Source organism: Diadema antillarum, unplaced genomic scaffold (genome assembly GCF_040938485.1).
Source record: "Diadema antillarum isolate AM-2024a unplaced genomic scaffold, OU_Dant_1.0 seq00000798_RagTag, whole genome shotgun sequence".
Taxonomy (NCBI): Eukaryota; Metazoa; Echinodermata; class Echinoidea; order Diadematoida; family Diadematidae; genus Diadema; species Diadema antillarum.
The window spans coordinates 1405771-1422656 of NW_027271682.1; the positions used below are offsets into that span (position 1 = coordinate 1405771).

General features: G+C 39.2%; 1 protein-coding gene across 1 annotated transcript in view; it reads right to left on the bottom strand.

The window, feature by feature from the left end:
* Nucleotides 1-1367: 1367 nt before the first annotated feature.
* The window catches only part of LOC139739379 (uncharacterized), a 53871-nt gene continuing 38352 nt past the window's right edge, over nt 1368-16886 (bottom strand). The window contains exons 21-22 of the mRNA XM_071649999.1: nt 8057-8170; nt 1368-2422 (exon numbers count right to left, since the gene is read on the bottom strand). Of these exons, the coding sequence (XP_071506100.1) occupies nt 1614-2422; nt 8057-8170 (923 nt within the window). The 3' untranslated portion in view covers nt 1368-1613. The remainder of the gene's footprint in view (nt 2423-8056; nt 8171-16886) is intronic.

Below are 16886 nucleotides of genomic sequence, written 5' to 3' on the forward strand. Positions count from 1 at the left end.
AATCACAAGTTTATTAACTTCGATTAAATTAATGATAAATGCGTCGAGTTGTCGTCATTAAAAGTGATTGACAAATTGCAATTCATTATCGTAAATAAACAGCCGAGTATATTTGCCCATGTTTTTTTTTTATGACTGTTACCCAAACACTGAATAATTGATGTTTATCTACGTCGATGAAGGGCAATTGTCAATTAGTTTCATTACATTATGTACCTTTTCAATGTGTTGAAACATATCGAGCTGTCAAAAAAAATGATGATGATTCAAGCGAAGAATTTCCAGTCATTTTGCAAAGTTACGCTCCACAAAGAAAATTACGCGTCGAACACAAGTCAAGTCTTGCTTTGAACTAAAAATATTTTATTGTGTCTTTTTTTAAAGCATGGACTCTGATGAAAACTTATACTTACATGTTCAGATGATGCTATTACTAGTTACTGACATTTTGTACATTTTACATGCATGAAATTTAATGGCATTTTGTTATGAATGCTAAAACAATTTGTACATTATAAACACCTCATATTATACATAAAATGTGTTCTTCATCGAAGAAATCTTTAGTACTTAGTGTATTTAGTACATAATATTTTTGGTGAACAGGGAACGCTCTGTAATTCCGTGCGATTATTCTGTATGTCATTGCAGTGCGTTGGGGCGCCTCCGATGCATGCAATATTTCGGTTAAAAGCTTGCCTTTTTCATATGATTTTATCACTGAAGTATTGCCGTGAATCCTATAACAAATAGACAAATGAATTCACTTGGGTCATGTAGAAATTTCCACAAACATACACACCTATCATCATGGTTTGATATTTAGCTGCCAAGCGGGTCCGTTAACGTACGTCTTGCTTTCAGAGTTAGCCAAAACTGACGTATGCAATCAAGTATTATAGTTAACCACAATTATGAAATCATGAAATAATGTAATAAAAAATAAATCGATTTCCTTCATAAAATTGCACGTATAATATCTTTAAACAAGGAAAAAGCTATGCGCCATGATTTTGCAAAATCCTAACTTTCTTATTTCTTTTTTAAACTTTTGCCGAGTGTGAAATAAGTTTCAGGATCACATAAGGAAGCCTGCGAAAACATATTTTAGGGAGTTGCTTTTACTTTAGTGATATCAAAGTGATTCCATTTTGTGCAGTAAGTATGAGTTTGTTGAAATGCTCATTACAACTAGTACACTACCTCAGTCAATTAATGAAAGAATTGGAGACAGTAAAACATCGATAGGACAATGTTGCAAATCAGTTCGCGTATGATTGAAAATCATTAGGCTATGAATGGATGTTGGATTTTTCACAATCATTTTCAACTCTGCGTTCTCCAAACACCGCATGGTCACTCATCAATTTCAAGGTCTAACCGTAAGCATTCACCCTGATAAGACACCAGACGAGACTTGCTCAAACAAAGACATAAAAAACAATCGGCATAATCTGATGATTGTTCGATTATTAAAATAGTGTTCCTTTGTCATTCGTCACAGGTTGGGTGCGGATTCTACAGACATAGTTACGTCTAGACAGTATCCCTTGTGACTAGTTCCCCGATGGGAGACAGAATTTGTCTGTATAGAGGAGTGTGTTCATCGCTGATCAGATTGCTCCGTTATCGTCCAAACGATTGTATCGATCGCCGAAAGATCTGAATTTTAGCTCGTGCCAGCCGTTTGATTCACTCGACGGTTTGTCGGCCTCCTCCATGGTGAACTGATGATATTGGCCCAGTCCCGCCTTTCGTCGCATTCTGACGACGATCGCCAGGAGAACACAGACGATTACGACAAGGAGAAGACCTCCTAGTACCGTGGCGATGATGACGATCTTGTTTTCGGCTTTCTGAGTCTTGGTTGATGCGTGGCCAGCATGGTTTGTATTATGATTGGCATCATTTCGAGGCGTCGCCGTGCCACTCACTTCAATCTTATTGGCGTCAGTAGTCACTCTTTGCGCGAGTCTCGTGGTTGCACTGGCAGTGGAAGGTATGATGGTAGTCGTTTGGATTGTGGTGGTACGTTGGCGAGTTGTTGTAGGTGTCTGAGTGGTGGAAGGTGTGGTTGTTGTCATCGGAGTCGTGCTCGTAGTTGTCTGTCTTGTAGTAGTTGCTCGCTGGGTCGTTGTAGCTCTCGTTGTTATACGAGTCTCAGTGCTCGCGGTTGTCAATGAAACTGTTGTTATAGGCTTACCAGACGAGGTTGAACTTTGCGTTGTGGTGGGTGTTGCAGTAGAAGTTGTCGGTTGGGAAGGACTTGTTTCGAAGTACTCGCTACCTTCGCTTCCCTCACTTTTCTCGCTGTGACTCCAGCCATCGTATGACGATTCGATGAACTCGCTTGGCAGCCAGTCTTCGGTTGTTGTCGGCACGGGTGGTATGGTAGTTGTTGTAGGTGCCGGAGTCGTGATTTCTGCAGGAGGTATGAATTGCAAGTATGGTCAGTTAATGTATCGGTGAAAAGACGTCGTTGAACCCAAAGAGCAGATGGTAGCAACAACCAAAGAAATACCATACCGTAATTACACCAGTTTTCACCGTTATCGGTACACTTCAATCATTTAACCTTTAAATGGAAATTCACTGCATAGAAGAATTATTGATCATAAGTAAAATGTAGCTTGCGTTAAGATGATTGGATGTCTTTCTCTTTATGCCTAATTTGCCTAAAGACCGGTTAAGCGGTTGCCAGATTAAGTACTAATTAAGTCATGTTTTCCTACAATATCCATCTGGTAGAAGGCAACACTGGGTCTTTCCGACTACTCATTGTGACGGAAACGGAAAAAGGCAATGGGATCACTCGGCAACTTAGCCTAGAAATGTACCGATTAGAATCAGATCATTATTTTTAGTGTTCTCTTCAGAATTGTCAACCACTAGGACAAGAGTGATTAGGCAAATTTTGTCTTCCAACAGAACGTTTTGGTACCAAAACGGCTAATTTAAAGAGGGGGGAATGTTACTTTTTCAGTCTGCAGAGAAGGTTGCAGGAATTTGGTTTGGTTGGGTTACTTTGACCAGGGAATCAATTCAAGTTTCCTTTTATGCCCAGTAGAATCAATACTTTATCCACCCAATGACAGCTATTAATTTTGTTGCTGTTGTTGATCTAAAGATGTGGCATATGGTTGCATTAATTTTAGTTAAAGTGGTTGTGATAAACATGAAATATAAAGACACAAAGTGCTATAATCACTTCAAGGTACGTTTTACAGAGTGTAGGCGTTTTCAATATTGCAGCTGTCAAATGATTTTCATTAACTTTGTATGCATAAAGCGCATTACGTAAATAAATAACGACGTTCGTTTATCCACCGAGCACCTGCTTATATAGCGTCACAACATACATCACATCATCTATTCGCCTATATTAGAGTATGGGAAGCTGAGCTGACTGCTGTACCTCAGGCGCAATTTACGTCATAAAATTACGTAGTGTCATATCATAATACATGTCCTACGCAATGATAGGTCATACCAAGGAGGTACTAGGCGAGCCGAACCGGCTAGCTGCCAAGTGAGTTTAGTTAAGGTTGTAAAGGTACTCGGGCAAACTTCGGCAATAGGCCTGACGAGGAAAAAAACAACAAATAGTTTTGATGTTGCTGTTCTCCTTCCCAATGCTGAATAGTTATGGCTTATCATCGAAAAAAAGAGATCATCATCATACAGATGAATGAATTTAATTGTTTAAATCTGCCTCTTGGACACTGGATTTCAGGGAAAATAGAATACACGGCTTAGCTATTTCAAAAAGTAATGCGTGATCATTGTGATAGCATCGTAGGTTTGAGAATTATCAAGCCATTAAATGGGAAAATTATGTCATTTTCTTCATATATAAGAGAGTGAGGGGCATCTGCGTCTACTTTAGAATTTCACGTTTAAAGTCTACTTTGGAATGGTCTATTACGTATCAGATAATTCGAACATTTTATTCTGTCATAACCTTAAAAATGTTTTAACCATTGCATCGATTTGAATTTCAAGGACAGTCACATTTGCTGAGGTAAAAGATTAAATTACCATACCTTGCTCACTAGTAAAAGGAATTAATTGATAATGAATGAATGAATAAGTAAATAAATAAGTAAATGAATAAATGAATAGATAGATAGATAATAAATAGATAGATAGATAGATAGATAGATAGATAAATAAATAAATAAATGAGTAAATAAATAAATATATAAATAAATATATAAATAAATAAATAAATATATAAATAAATAAATAAATAAATAAATAAATAAATAAATAAATAAATAAATACACAGGGGCAGCGGAACCGGCAGATCGCTACCAAGTTTACAACAACTCTGAATTTCCAAAAGTTCCTTCCTTAAATTCTTCCCGTGTAAGAGAGGATATGTACCAGTCTGAAAGTGGTGCATATACACACATACGCACGCTGTTCTTGTTTCCTCTCAAAAGAACTATCTGCAATGCAAAAGCGTGTTGACTTGTATCGATTCAAAATACTCTGACCATCACTTGTCAAATGCAATATTGCCAAAAGAGTAGTGAATATGTGCAATATATTTTGGAATTTTATAATTTCATAGTTTTATATTTCATAACTTGCACGTTTTCCTGCAGCTGTGTCATTTTGTTAACTGTAACATAAGAACAGGCAAGTTATACGCTCAGTCTGCAGTGACAACGCCCTTTGTGTAACCATTTTAGTACTTTAGCAATGACTGACAGATGATGTCACTGGCTGAATCTTGGTTTGGAAGTTTGTTGGTTTGTTTGTTTGCTAATCTACTGAAAAAAAGCAAAAAATCCAATTATACATAACACGTTTTAGGCATAGATCTTAATTTGGCCACATAAGTTATGCTGAAGGTATTATGATTTAAAACAAATCAACATGCACCATATAATATAGTTCCTTTAATTGTTCGTTGCAATTCAGACTGCGCGAGGTGACTAATTCTTACGTCACAGGTGGATGTGGGATAGCCGCCAAGTAGGTAATTGTGGTTATTGAACAGTCCTCACATGGAAAGAATGATTCCTACGTGGTGATCCTTGACTGGGAGGCGCTACATGGTACATACCAGATAGGTGAGACCTCCCTGTACATACGAAGAGTTCCTTTCTAAAAGGTGCTAAATCCACTTTTGATAAAAAGGAGGGAAAATCCTGCTTTTTATAGTTTTAATTATTTCACGTACTTTTAAGTGTTTTCATGAGGTGATTTTATGTCCCATTATAGTGCTCCATGATAGGACAAGGAAAATGTACCTTGGAAAAATCTATGTGTCTCCACTGATTATATATATATATATATATTGTGGATTTGGTACCTTTTGGAACAAAACTTTGCGCACAGTGATGCCTAACACGTAAATGTTTGTTTTTGTTATACTTTGTGTATTTTTCTAGGATGATGTTATCACTGTTCATTTTCTTCCTGTTTCCTTCATCTCACCAAAGACTCCATGTGCGCAGAAATGAAACATTTCACAGCCCATAATCAAGTTATATTTGGGCCATCTGGAAAGCTACACAGCACAGGAAATTAGCCAGGCTGACCTTGTTCAAGGGTCAAAGTGAGGTCAAGCATGCACACGGGCTTCTGATTGGTTCCTTCTGGATACATATGCATACAGGCGAAGGGTGGGATTTCACGGAGCACGCGAACGATTTGCGAAGGACGCGAATGACAAAATCCAACATTCGGAAAAGTTTTTCACCGAATGTTTTCCGACAATGAACCCGAAAACTATTCTTGCGCAATTTGTGCGAAGTTTCCACGACGTATGTGCGAATGTCGTGTGTATCATTGCTGAAGTACAGCATGTTACGAACACGAAGAACACGCGACGGAAATGCGAACAACGAAAATTTTTCAATAATCATGGGAGAAAATGTACCCAAGGAGAGGTGGAAGCTGTCTTGAGTTGAATTTTTTTCTTTCCTCTCTTTCTCCTTTCTTTTTCTCTCATTTCTCTATCGTGTGCTTGCCTACAGTTTTTTTTTTTTCCTAGGACGTATCTCCACTAGTAAAGCATTTGATCGTTGTTTTTTTTTTTGCAGTTCCTCCAACACATAATCTCTATAGTTCAAATGAAATTTTACATACTTTAGATTAATTTCAAGTGTTTTCTGCGAATTTTTTTTTGTATATCAAACATTTATTTCTCTTTGCTAGTCTTTAATTTCTTTTGTTACTATAGTTGTTAATAATTGCTTGATGTTTAGATGTATGCTACGATTTTTATTTGTAGAAAACGTATAGGTCATACATCCCCCAACGTGCGCTAAACGTTCGCGAGAATGTCTCAAAAGGCACGCGAACAGTTTGCGATTACGTCGTAAAATGATCGGAAAAACTTCGCAGATTTCGCGTAACATACGCGAGACATTCTCCAAAGTTTCGGAGTCTGTTTGGGGTTTCACGAACATTTTGCGAACATCGCGCGTGTCTTGCGAAGGTCTTGCGCATAGACCGAGGCTTTAAAGACACTTTCGAGAACAATTCACGAGCAAATCACGACCAAGTGTGCGGAAAAGGTTCGCAACAAATTTCAAACTTTCTTGAAATTCTCGCCGAAGTAAAAACGACATTCGCGAACAATTGACGACGCTTCCTAACCCTCACGTTTGTTTGGCGATCGTTTGCAGACTAAAATGCGAATGCTGGATCTTGCCATTCGCGTCCTTCGCAAATCGTTCGCGTGCTCCGTGAAATCCCACCCTAAGTCATGAGATCGTTTTCTAGGGGGAGGTTAAATATAAATTAAATGATCCAATACACTACGCTCCAGAATCCTATCTCGAGAGCGACCTTTCTTTAGAGGGCTCCTATACCATCGTGTTCTCTCTCATGATTACGGAGAAAGAAAGAGAAACGGAGGAGGGGTAGGAGGTATTCAAAATCTCAAGAGAGATTGAGAAAAAGACATGGAACGATCAAAACCAGCATTAGTTTGTCACTTGACAATAAGCCAAGCCACGCCATGTCGGCGCTATGCTGTTGGTTTGTTTCGAATTATATCGTGCGGTAGATTCTTCTCAAGATACCCTCAAATTTTCAAGACCTTTAATTGTGAGTCACTCTAGAAAGTTTCGTTTAGGCCATTTGGACAAATTTTGAAGTTCCGCTACCGTCGCTGAGAAACACGTCATAACCTTTCACACATTAACACCCTCGATCAATATTGCTGCCAAAATTTACCGCATGCAAATTTTGTGGAAAGCGTGCATGCTCGTAATCCACTAATTGAGCGAATAATTATTAAAAACAACACACAACCATTTCTAAGACATTCTGTGCAGTATAGCCTTAAGTAGCCTTTATGGAATAGTGTTGGAAGTACCTTAACTAACTGTCTGGCAGATCTATGTTTGATCTGTATTGACATTTTCTGTCATAACGAATAACGCGTCCGCAGCATGTGCTAATACATGTAAGAGCAACATGGAATAACGGCTAAAGTGGATGTTGCTCTCTAGAGGTATGCCTATAAATGCAATCTGCGGAGAGTCACGAACTCATTTCTGCAGTCGAAAACCTGCCTCCTGGAGCAAAGACGGGGGATGACTGCATGAGTAGGAAGTGCGTACAAGCGATTACTCACCAATATACATCAATTACTGGCCCTTAGCAATACTTCCTTTTCTGGCCCCGTTCAACGTGCGATTGTCTAATAGGGGAACTCCCATGATTTGTGTCAAGTTTGCAGTAAGTTGCAGTAAGGCATTTTGATGTTCTTATTGTTGTTATTGTTGTTGTTGTAATTGTGCAAGCAGGAAACTTACAGCTCAGGGAGAAGGGGAAATTATAAAGACGGAGAAATATCGGGGTAAAATATATAAAGCCTACATACCGGTATCTGTTGCTCTTCAACGACGAGAAGGTTGCAGTATGTGTGTGTATGTATAAAGTTGCAGACATTTAAAAGTTTTGTCTCTTAAAATAAGTCTCTTTTTGGGCTATTGATAGTTTTTGTTTTGCTGCAATGTCAGATATTATGTAGGCCCTATGCATCATATACACAGATTATATTACTGTAGGCCATCATATTGTACTTACTAATTTCGCAGTATCTTCCGGTCCAATCCGCTCCACAATTACAGATGTGGCCATTAGGCAGGTCAACGCAGCTTCCTCCGTTCTCACATGGAAAAGACAGGCATTCATTGATCTCTGCGAGAAACAAGAAGAAGTAGATGATAACGGTAGTAAATCCGTCTAGAAAACCCTACATTTTTAGGACAGGGAGCATAAATTTGTCATTGCAGGTGAGCATTACAGAAAAAAGTTGCAAAGAGAGATACTGACTAAAGGGCGTGATTCATCGGTGAATTCAAAATAAAATAAAACGAAATAAAATAAAATAAAATAAAATAAAGTAATAATAATGATAATGAAAAATGTGAAATTGGCGGGTTTCTGACACATGAACACAGAATATATCGTAAATGTACAGGAATATCAACAAAAAGACGACTTATTACTGCAGTGGATTCTATGGTATATTTACTCTCACTAAATATATCTACTGTATATCTATGCAAGATCATTATATAATCGTATACTCGACAGCATCAATAAACATTTTGTTTGATTGAATGTGTTATGGGAAAGTCTCAATGTGTCTCAACGTGAAGGGTAAGTCGGCCAGTCCAGTATTCGCTTTACCACATAATATCGAGTCAAAATAAAGTCTAAACGGCTACTATGAGGTATAAGTGTTGCATGGGACATGTTTGAATTGTTGAGAAATATGCGAAATTTACGACAATGCAGGTGGTATATGAAAATGAAGAGTTTGTTCGCAAAAACCGATAAGTCCATATTTGTCAAACGGAGATATTTGCGATTAAAGGTCAAGGAAAATAAAGAGAATAATAAGAAAAAATTTGCTTCTTTTGACCATAACTTCAAAAATGTACCTTTATATGTAGTGACCAATACAGTGTATATCATTTAAAAGGTATCATTTTGTACTTTATGACAGAGAGAGTATTTCAAAATCTTCAAAAATGGACTTATCGATTTTTGCGAACAAACTCTTCAAATATCTATTTACCTTTGCTATATGGGGGCACTTTGCAATTGGCTTCCATGCCATCTATGCTTAGACATCTATGCTTCTTGACAATATATTTTTTATATCCTGATCAGGTCAGAATAATGAAGACTTTTAAATTGGATTGCTATGTGAAAGCCTGTGATTGGTCAATGTGGATCTGCACATAATGTCAGCTGGCATGGTCACGTTCCGAATGTGTGATTCATTCAAAAATTCAGCCAATCAGAAAACTAAATTTCCACTTTTGTAGAGGAAAAAAAAGAAACGGTGTACATTCATTGCGTGTTCTTGACTCGAGTAAAAGTAACACCTGCGCCACATTAAGAATGAGAAAAGTTAAAAAGATCTAATTTCAAGATAATCGAAAGTAGTGGTAGTAGTGGTAAGCGTTGCTGGGCGTGAGTGTGGATGTAGTTTTGTAGGAAAAAAAATGAAATTTTGTACACTCATTGCGTGTTCCTGACTCGAGTAAAAGTAACTCCTGCGCCACAGTGTTGCTGGGCGTGAATGTGGATGGTGGTGGTGTCTGCGAATGTCTGTGGTGGTTTGATGTTGCTGGCAATGGGTATGGATGGTGGTGTTGGGTTGTTATGGTACATAGGTGCTTCTGCGTTTTCGCAGATTGCTGTGTTGTTCGGGATGGTGTGGATGCGATGGTGGTGGTGTGTGGGTGTTGTCCCTGCGATCGGCGCGATGGGTGTGTGGTGTCCGCAGTTGCATGGGGGCGTGTGCTGCATGTCGGCGCATGGCGTCCTGTGTGTGGTGTCTTATGGTGTCTTATGGTGTTGGGTTGTTATGGTACATAGGTGCTTCAGCGTTTTCGCAGATTGCTGTGTTGTTCGGGATGGTGTGGATGCGATGGTGGTGGTGTGTGGGTGTTGTCCCTGCGATCGGCGCGATGGGTGTGTGGTGTCCGCAGTTGCATGGGGGCGTGTGCTGCATGTCGGCGCATGGCGTCCTGTGTGTGGTGTCTTATGGTGTCTTATGGTGTTGGGTTGTTATGGTACATAGGTGCTTCAGCGTTTTCGCAGATTGCTGCGTTGTTCGGGATGGTGTGGATGCGATGGTGGTGGTGTGTGGGTGTCGTCCCTGCGATCGGCGCAGTGCGATGGGTGTGTGGTGTCCGCTGTTGCATGGGGGCGTGTGCTGCATGTCGGCGCATGGCGTCCTGTGTGTGGTGTCTTATGGTTGCGGTAGCGGTTTGTGCTGGCGTGTCCGCTTTCGGCGACACCCAGGAAGAAATCCGCCCGACCATCTATCTATCTATTGTTCTATTTATTGGGGATCTATCAATTGACAATTTTCCCCACAATGTACGTATTCTTTATACAAAATTATGTGTTGTTAATGAGGATGGGTGGAGTGTTAGATGAAATGGGGGATGTAGCGATGTGTTGGGTTAAAAGCTGTATAGCTTGTTTCATTTATATATTGATACTTATGTAATGATATTCATAAACATGTATATATGGGTTCATGTTACATGAATTCAAAACAATATAAATATATATGGAGTTTATATTGTATGAATAACGATATATTATATTGGTTTCATATTGCATATAAAAAAATAAAATAAATGGGCTGGTATAATGACGCAATAATATAAATGTATATCTATATATCATTATGCTTATTATATAAATTCTTGATAATATATATATATATATATATATATATATATATATATATTTATATTTGGGTTTATATTGTATATAATTCACCTATGTTTCCGTGTTTATAAAAACAACAAAGCTGTCACCGAGTCTTATATTTAACCTTCTTATCTATATACATTATGCCTACATATTTCAAAACAGTATGTTGTCTGTATTGAAAAAAAAAAATTGCGGTTTGTGCTGGCGTGTCCGCTTTCGGCGACACCCAGGAAGAAATTCGCCCGACCATCCGGGGGTTGCATCTCTTTTTTTGACTCCTGGTTGTTCTGCATGAATGATCCTGAAGTAGTTTAGTCTTTTCTCGCCAACCACTTTCCCTAAAGTCTATAGAGAGGACAGTATGTAACAGCACGGGTAGCCTAGTCTTTTCTTGCCAGTCGTTTTCTCTAAAATCTAGAAAAGACAGTGTCCAACAGCACAATAACATGGAATTGTATGTATAGGGTGATGTGATAAAGACTTGCTTGTGAAGAACAAACCCCTTATTGTCGTGAACAAGTGCCCACAATATAGCTACAAAATAAAGAGTTAACCCCCTCGAAGCCACAATTCCAGATTTCTAGTGATTTTGTATACAACAAGTTGTGAATAGGGATTACAGTTTCAATACAGGTAGACCTTACCCGTTGTTGAATAGGAACTTTGGACACCATGTATTCTTTAAGTATGGTCAAGGATTAAGTTCAAAAGACTGGAGTTGACAATGGATAATGCAAGCCGGCGTACGTAAGAATACCACGGTTTAGTGTCGACTCTTTTTGGACGTTTTTGTATTGGCGCAAAATGTAAGATTTCAGGAGTCACGTCCATCCATTCACTAAACACACACAACGCAAAGCTCAAATTGCTCATGCACGACTCACACTCAAACTGTTGACAAGAGGAGCCCATATTTGCTCATTGTAGAATATAATTATATTTAATTCATATGTATTCTTGAATATCTCAAAATCCTCAAGAGTGCAGGAATTGCATCATCCAAATTAGGATTGAGTACCCTCGAAGTATAGAGTAAAAAACGTTGGGCTCATGATACCACATGGTTCAATAGGCCCAAAATCTGCCTTTGCCGGGCACCCACGCATACTATTTTATTGTTACACAGGCATGCACACAATCAAAATGTGTATATTCGTCTTAAAGCTTGGCTTTTTAACAACTCGATTCTGACCTCGATCCTTCATTGTTGTGTCATTACAATAAAAACAGTAGAAAAAAAACACTCCCTACCGGCTCCCCACTTATTCCTGCTCGCAAAAGAATTTCCTCCGTTTTATAAAAAACGACGCGCTCTCAGAACCGAAATGACATTTTTTTTTTCACTGCGAAGGATCTTCCCCTCTGCTCTTTGATATTGGGTTCTATTCTTCTTGGGAATAACTTCTTTCACAGCACCAAGCCATTAAGTTGGGTTATTGATTTGAAAAATGGTGGTCTTTTTGTGAATTCACGTAGAGAAACGAGATTCTGCAACAATAATCAACGCGTGAAAATCTAGTCACACCTGCAAGATTAGATGATTGTTCGCAACGCACCTGACTGCAGCAAGCATTTGCCTGTTGCTATTGCAGACTAATGGTGACAGAGGAAACAATCTAATATCGATTAGACGACACTCAGCATGATGTCCAGCCTTCCCACTCAGTGTGCCTCAATGGACCAGTGACATTAACAGGAAGTATCATCACCAAGTATACGGACTATAAAACATCTATTTTCTCCTTATAACCTACCTAACGGTAATGATCGGGCATGCTTTAAGTTGCCCCGGGGGTGCCAATGTCTGACGCGTGATTCACGTGGAAATATTAATTAGCGTTGAAGTTGCTCTATATTATAAGCACTGAGTTACGCAAAACCTCTTATGAAAGCAATGTATGTGTGTGCTTCTTCCAAAATGATCGCGCAAGCCAGTACAGCTTTCAGGGCTGCGTGATCACTTTGCAAGAAGTTTGTACAAGAAAAAGTGACTAGTTGGGGTGGAGATGTGTAGCATGGGGACTTGAACTGATTTCAGACGAAAGTAAGACCATTTGTTGCTGAGTGACCAACTGTCAGAAGCTGCCCATTGTTATGTACTTTATCTCAAAACCTCATCAGGACATGACGCCACGTTTCTATGGTTACAATGCCGCACGAAAAGTCCATGTGGAAAAGAACGTTTGGAAAGACTTAAACGTCGATTTAGTCATAGGGATCGAAGGGGGTATCGAGAGGGGCTATGGATCCCCGTCGCAACCCAATCCCCACTCCATCCCGATACTCTCTTGAGCAGGGGCAGGACCTTGTAAGTCCGTTTGAGGAGAAGGTTGTAATGATTAAATCTTAAATTCTTCTCTATCATAAGTGCATTCAAGTTTGTTGGTTTTCACGGTACGAAACTCCCTATTTTGCAACAATATCAAATCAGATATGAAGGGTCGTCTTCGTAAAAAGATGGAATAATCACTTGGGGCATTCGTCAGATTTCTATGTCGAGAAAAGCACTCAACTGACGACTTTCATAAATGACAGTTCGATCTTTTGACAGTCCGAAGAAGACATGTAACGTCTCCAACATTTTACTCTTTCCCGTGTTCGTCTGTCTGGTTCCGTATAAATTCCTTTCACTACTTCTTTTGCCAATGGATTAGACTTTCTATTCGACAAAGTTTGTTTGAAAACGCTTAGGTCGATCTGCCAGACAAAGCTGTTTTGTTTCGTTTTGCTTTGATTTTTCGCTTTCACAGAAACCGTGAATACAATGTTACAGCAAACAACATCAGAAACAACACGGAAATGAGAAAAAAATGAGCAAAGCAATCATATCAAGTTAATAGTTGTAGGGTGTTTTTGCACCATTCGCCTAAATAAGATCACAGTACATTTTGCAGCTCCCGCATTCTCATATTATAGAAAAGACAAGAGGCTTTGTTTTTCTTTTCACAGAAGCTATCTTGCCATAGAGCTGGAGGTGTAATGACAGCAGTAAAAGACAAAGAACAAAAGAAAGAAAGAAAGGAGATGAGATAAATGACTAGACAGAAAAATAGGTGGTTAAGGAGAGAGAGAGAGAGACAGAGAGAGAGAGAGAGAAAGAGAAAGGGAGTTTTGTCTTTCAGTGTACATCTTCCTTTCAGTTAACTTTTCCCTGTTTTTCTATACCTATCCACCACGGGGACATTTCTAGGCCATCGCATGGACTAGCGTCTTTCTGCCCAGGACGAGAGGATATTGAAAACGGATGTATTGCCTGGGGAAAGATGACGTCATCTGAGGAACTCCGGGAAATTGGTCTGGATGTCTTTTGGCTGAAGACCCAAAACACGACTACCCCAGCTCGACATCCATATCGTGTGCTGTCATGACTTTGAATTAGACACCATTCCGGAAAGGATGTTAATGGGCAATTACTGGAGATATTGTCGTGCTCGTAATATGAGAGACGGGAAAAGCAGGAAGGTTATGGTTGCCTTAGCTATCCTTCGTCAAGGCGTTAGTTTAAGTTACCAAAGTGCATCTCTAGACCCTTAAGACGGAAAACTTTTTTTTTTCAAATGAAGAAGGGGACTTAAAAAAAAATCAAGCCTACACAAGTTCAATTTCCTTTCCTTCTCTTCTTTCCGAATGTAATCCAATCATAAGAAAAAAGATAGGATATTATTTTGTATATTCAAATGTATTGATGACTGAATGACATGCATTTGCATTCATATAAAGCTTTTATTACTGCACAGACCTCATCTTTAATCAACTTTGCTTGATTTTAGGCGTGTATAAATCATCTGACTGCTGATATGAGTCAAAAGTTCATTAACTGTTTGAAAAACGAGGCGCAGGTCCACACACAGAGTTAACCAAAATGTCATGAATTAATAGAGATCATGTCCCGAGTATGAACATCCGGCAAATCATGAAGCTGGGATTTTCTAGACGACCTGAGCCGTTCCCCAAGCAACTTATTTCTGTCTGTTGCTTAGCTCACTTGTCATATTTACACACCTTGCGGATCACACGCGACGTGAACCACCCGGCAGGAAACGGGCAAGGCGAAGTGAACTGCGTTTAAAGATAAGGGTTTAACTTAAAGCCTCATGTACTTTACGAGCATTCCAAATATCTTAACATCTTGTTTTATTTTATTATCACTCTGTTGGCAAAAATGCTTAACTGCGCAAACATTTTAGACAGGTTTTAATTATGAATACATACTTTTGGCGGATTTTACCCCCAATCAATGGCCAAGGACATAAAATTAAGTTCCACTGCCCATTTTGAGAGATAAAAGAAAGACACGAAAGAAATTGAGACAAGTGGCCAACACACAAACATACTCGTATCTGTCAAACATGTATTTATATCTATATCTTTTAAATATGTGTGTGCATGCTTGTGTGTGTGTGTGTGTGTGTTTGTGCGTGTAAGTGAAGAGTGCAAATCCATGAAAATGATTAATATCATTATCAATGATAATGAATATGATTTCACAAAAATCTCCACAGCCAAACCAACGGAGTTATAAAACTGATACCCCTAGGAACAACACGCATTGCCCATCCTCAAGAATAAAAATATGCCAAGACTGAATCGTCATAATCGCAACCCCTTTTAATTGGAAAAAAGATATATTAGATGGAGAATTCCCGGCTTAAGACTAGAATCAATAATCTATCCGGTTCTACTACACTTTGTGGTTGTTGACCCATGAAGGTGTTAAAATAATCATTGTATTAGGTGTGATCATATCTTTTTATTCACTCCCTACACATGTATGAACAGGTGTTTGCCGTATACATTGCATTCTAAAAATAAAATACAAGAATACAATATGTAGGTGACAAACAAGTGTAGCTCATCTGGAAGAGTACAAAGAGAGCTATTATCACCTTATTATAAAATGGGTTCAAGAATGTAGCCAATAGGAAGCGCTGAAATGAGACACACCTCCTTCCTTTACTTCAGTACAACTGCACTGCCTGTAATCCTATGGTAGATTGCCGATCGTCTGTGCGCGCGGCGGCTCCTTTGATGAATTGCATGCATACGCGTACGCGCTGTCAATCCTGTAAACAACTTCTAGTTCGGGCTGCCGGCCGGCCGGCCTGTCTTCCCTTGTGCATAACATATGTGGCGTACGTACGTATACTGTACTATACGTACACTTTGTACAGTACAGTAGACCAAGCGTTATGGGACCGGACGCGTACATGGAGTCACTTTGAAGAGCAAATCCAACGATTTAGCAGGTTAATTCTCACGCCGTTTTCAGAGTATGTTGTCTAGTAGGCCTATATGAGGAGTCTATATCAAGTCTTTAAGGTAAAGGGTGCATATTCTATGTAAAATAAGTAAGTTTTCATGCGGGTGTCCGGAAACCCAACCCCCCATTATACTTATACACACTGTACTGTATGTGCGGGACTTCCGCGAGTGCGACGTGCGTAAAAGTTTGGGACGAACATCTTCGGACGTCTTGACCCACAAAGGTACGTGAAAAACGCTGAAAAATGATGTTAGTTTTCGAATTTTCGACCCATTTTATAAAACAAATGATGCACAGGATTATTTCGTGGCGTTAGTGTAGGCGTAGCTCACTCTCGGGTATTTACAATGTAGTGCAACATGCACTCGGCTTCGCCTCGTGCATGTTTCACAATTGTAAATACCCTCGAGTGCACTACGCCTACACTAACGCACTCTATCCTGTGCATCATTTGTATATTAATCAGCAGGTGCAACCACCAATTAAAGTGTGCTTGCATTCCAACCTCTTTGTTTACCTGATTCACGCCCTGACAGTGTAAAAAAACAAACCAATAGTGGATATTGATCGATTGGTAACATGCCTGCCATGCTTTCGTTATGACTCATGCTACAGCACGTGTGGCACACGCAGGCAGAACATGAACAGTGAAGTCACTTTTATTTTTTGTCAAGGGTTCCATTCAGCCGCTCAACACGACACAGGACAGAATTAAAAAAAAAAGAAGAGCAACAACAGTGACCTATCGATGCTGGCACGGATCGGAAGCCCTCAACGAAATGATTCACTGTGTCAATGCCTTCGTGATTTTTTTTTTTTTCAAGCTGGTTACTGTTTCAGACAGAGGGAAAGGAAGAAAAAAAAAACTTCACTCAAGAAGACACATAAAAAAGTCATTTTGGCAAC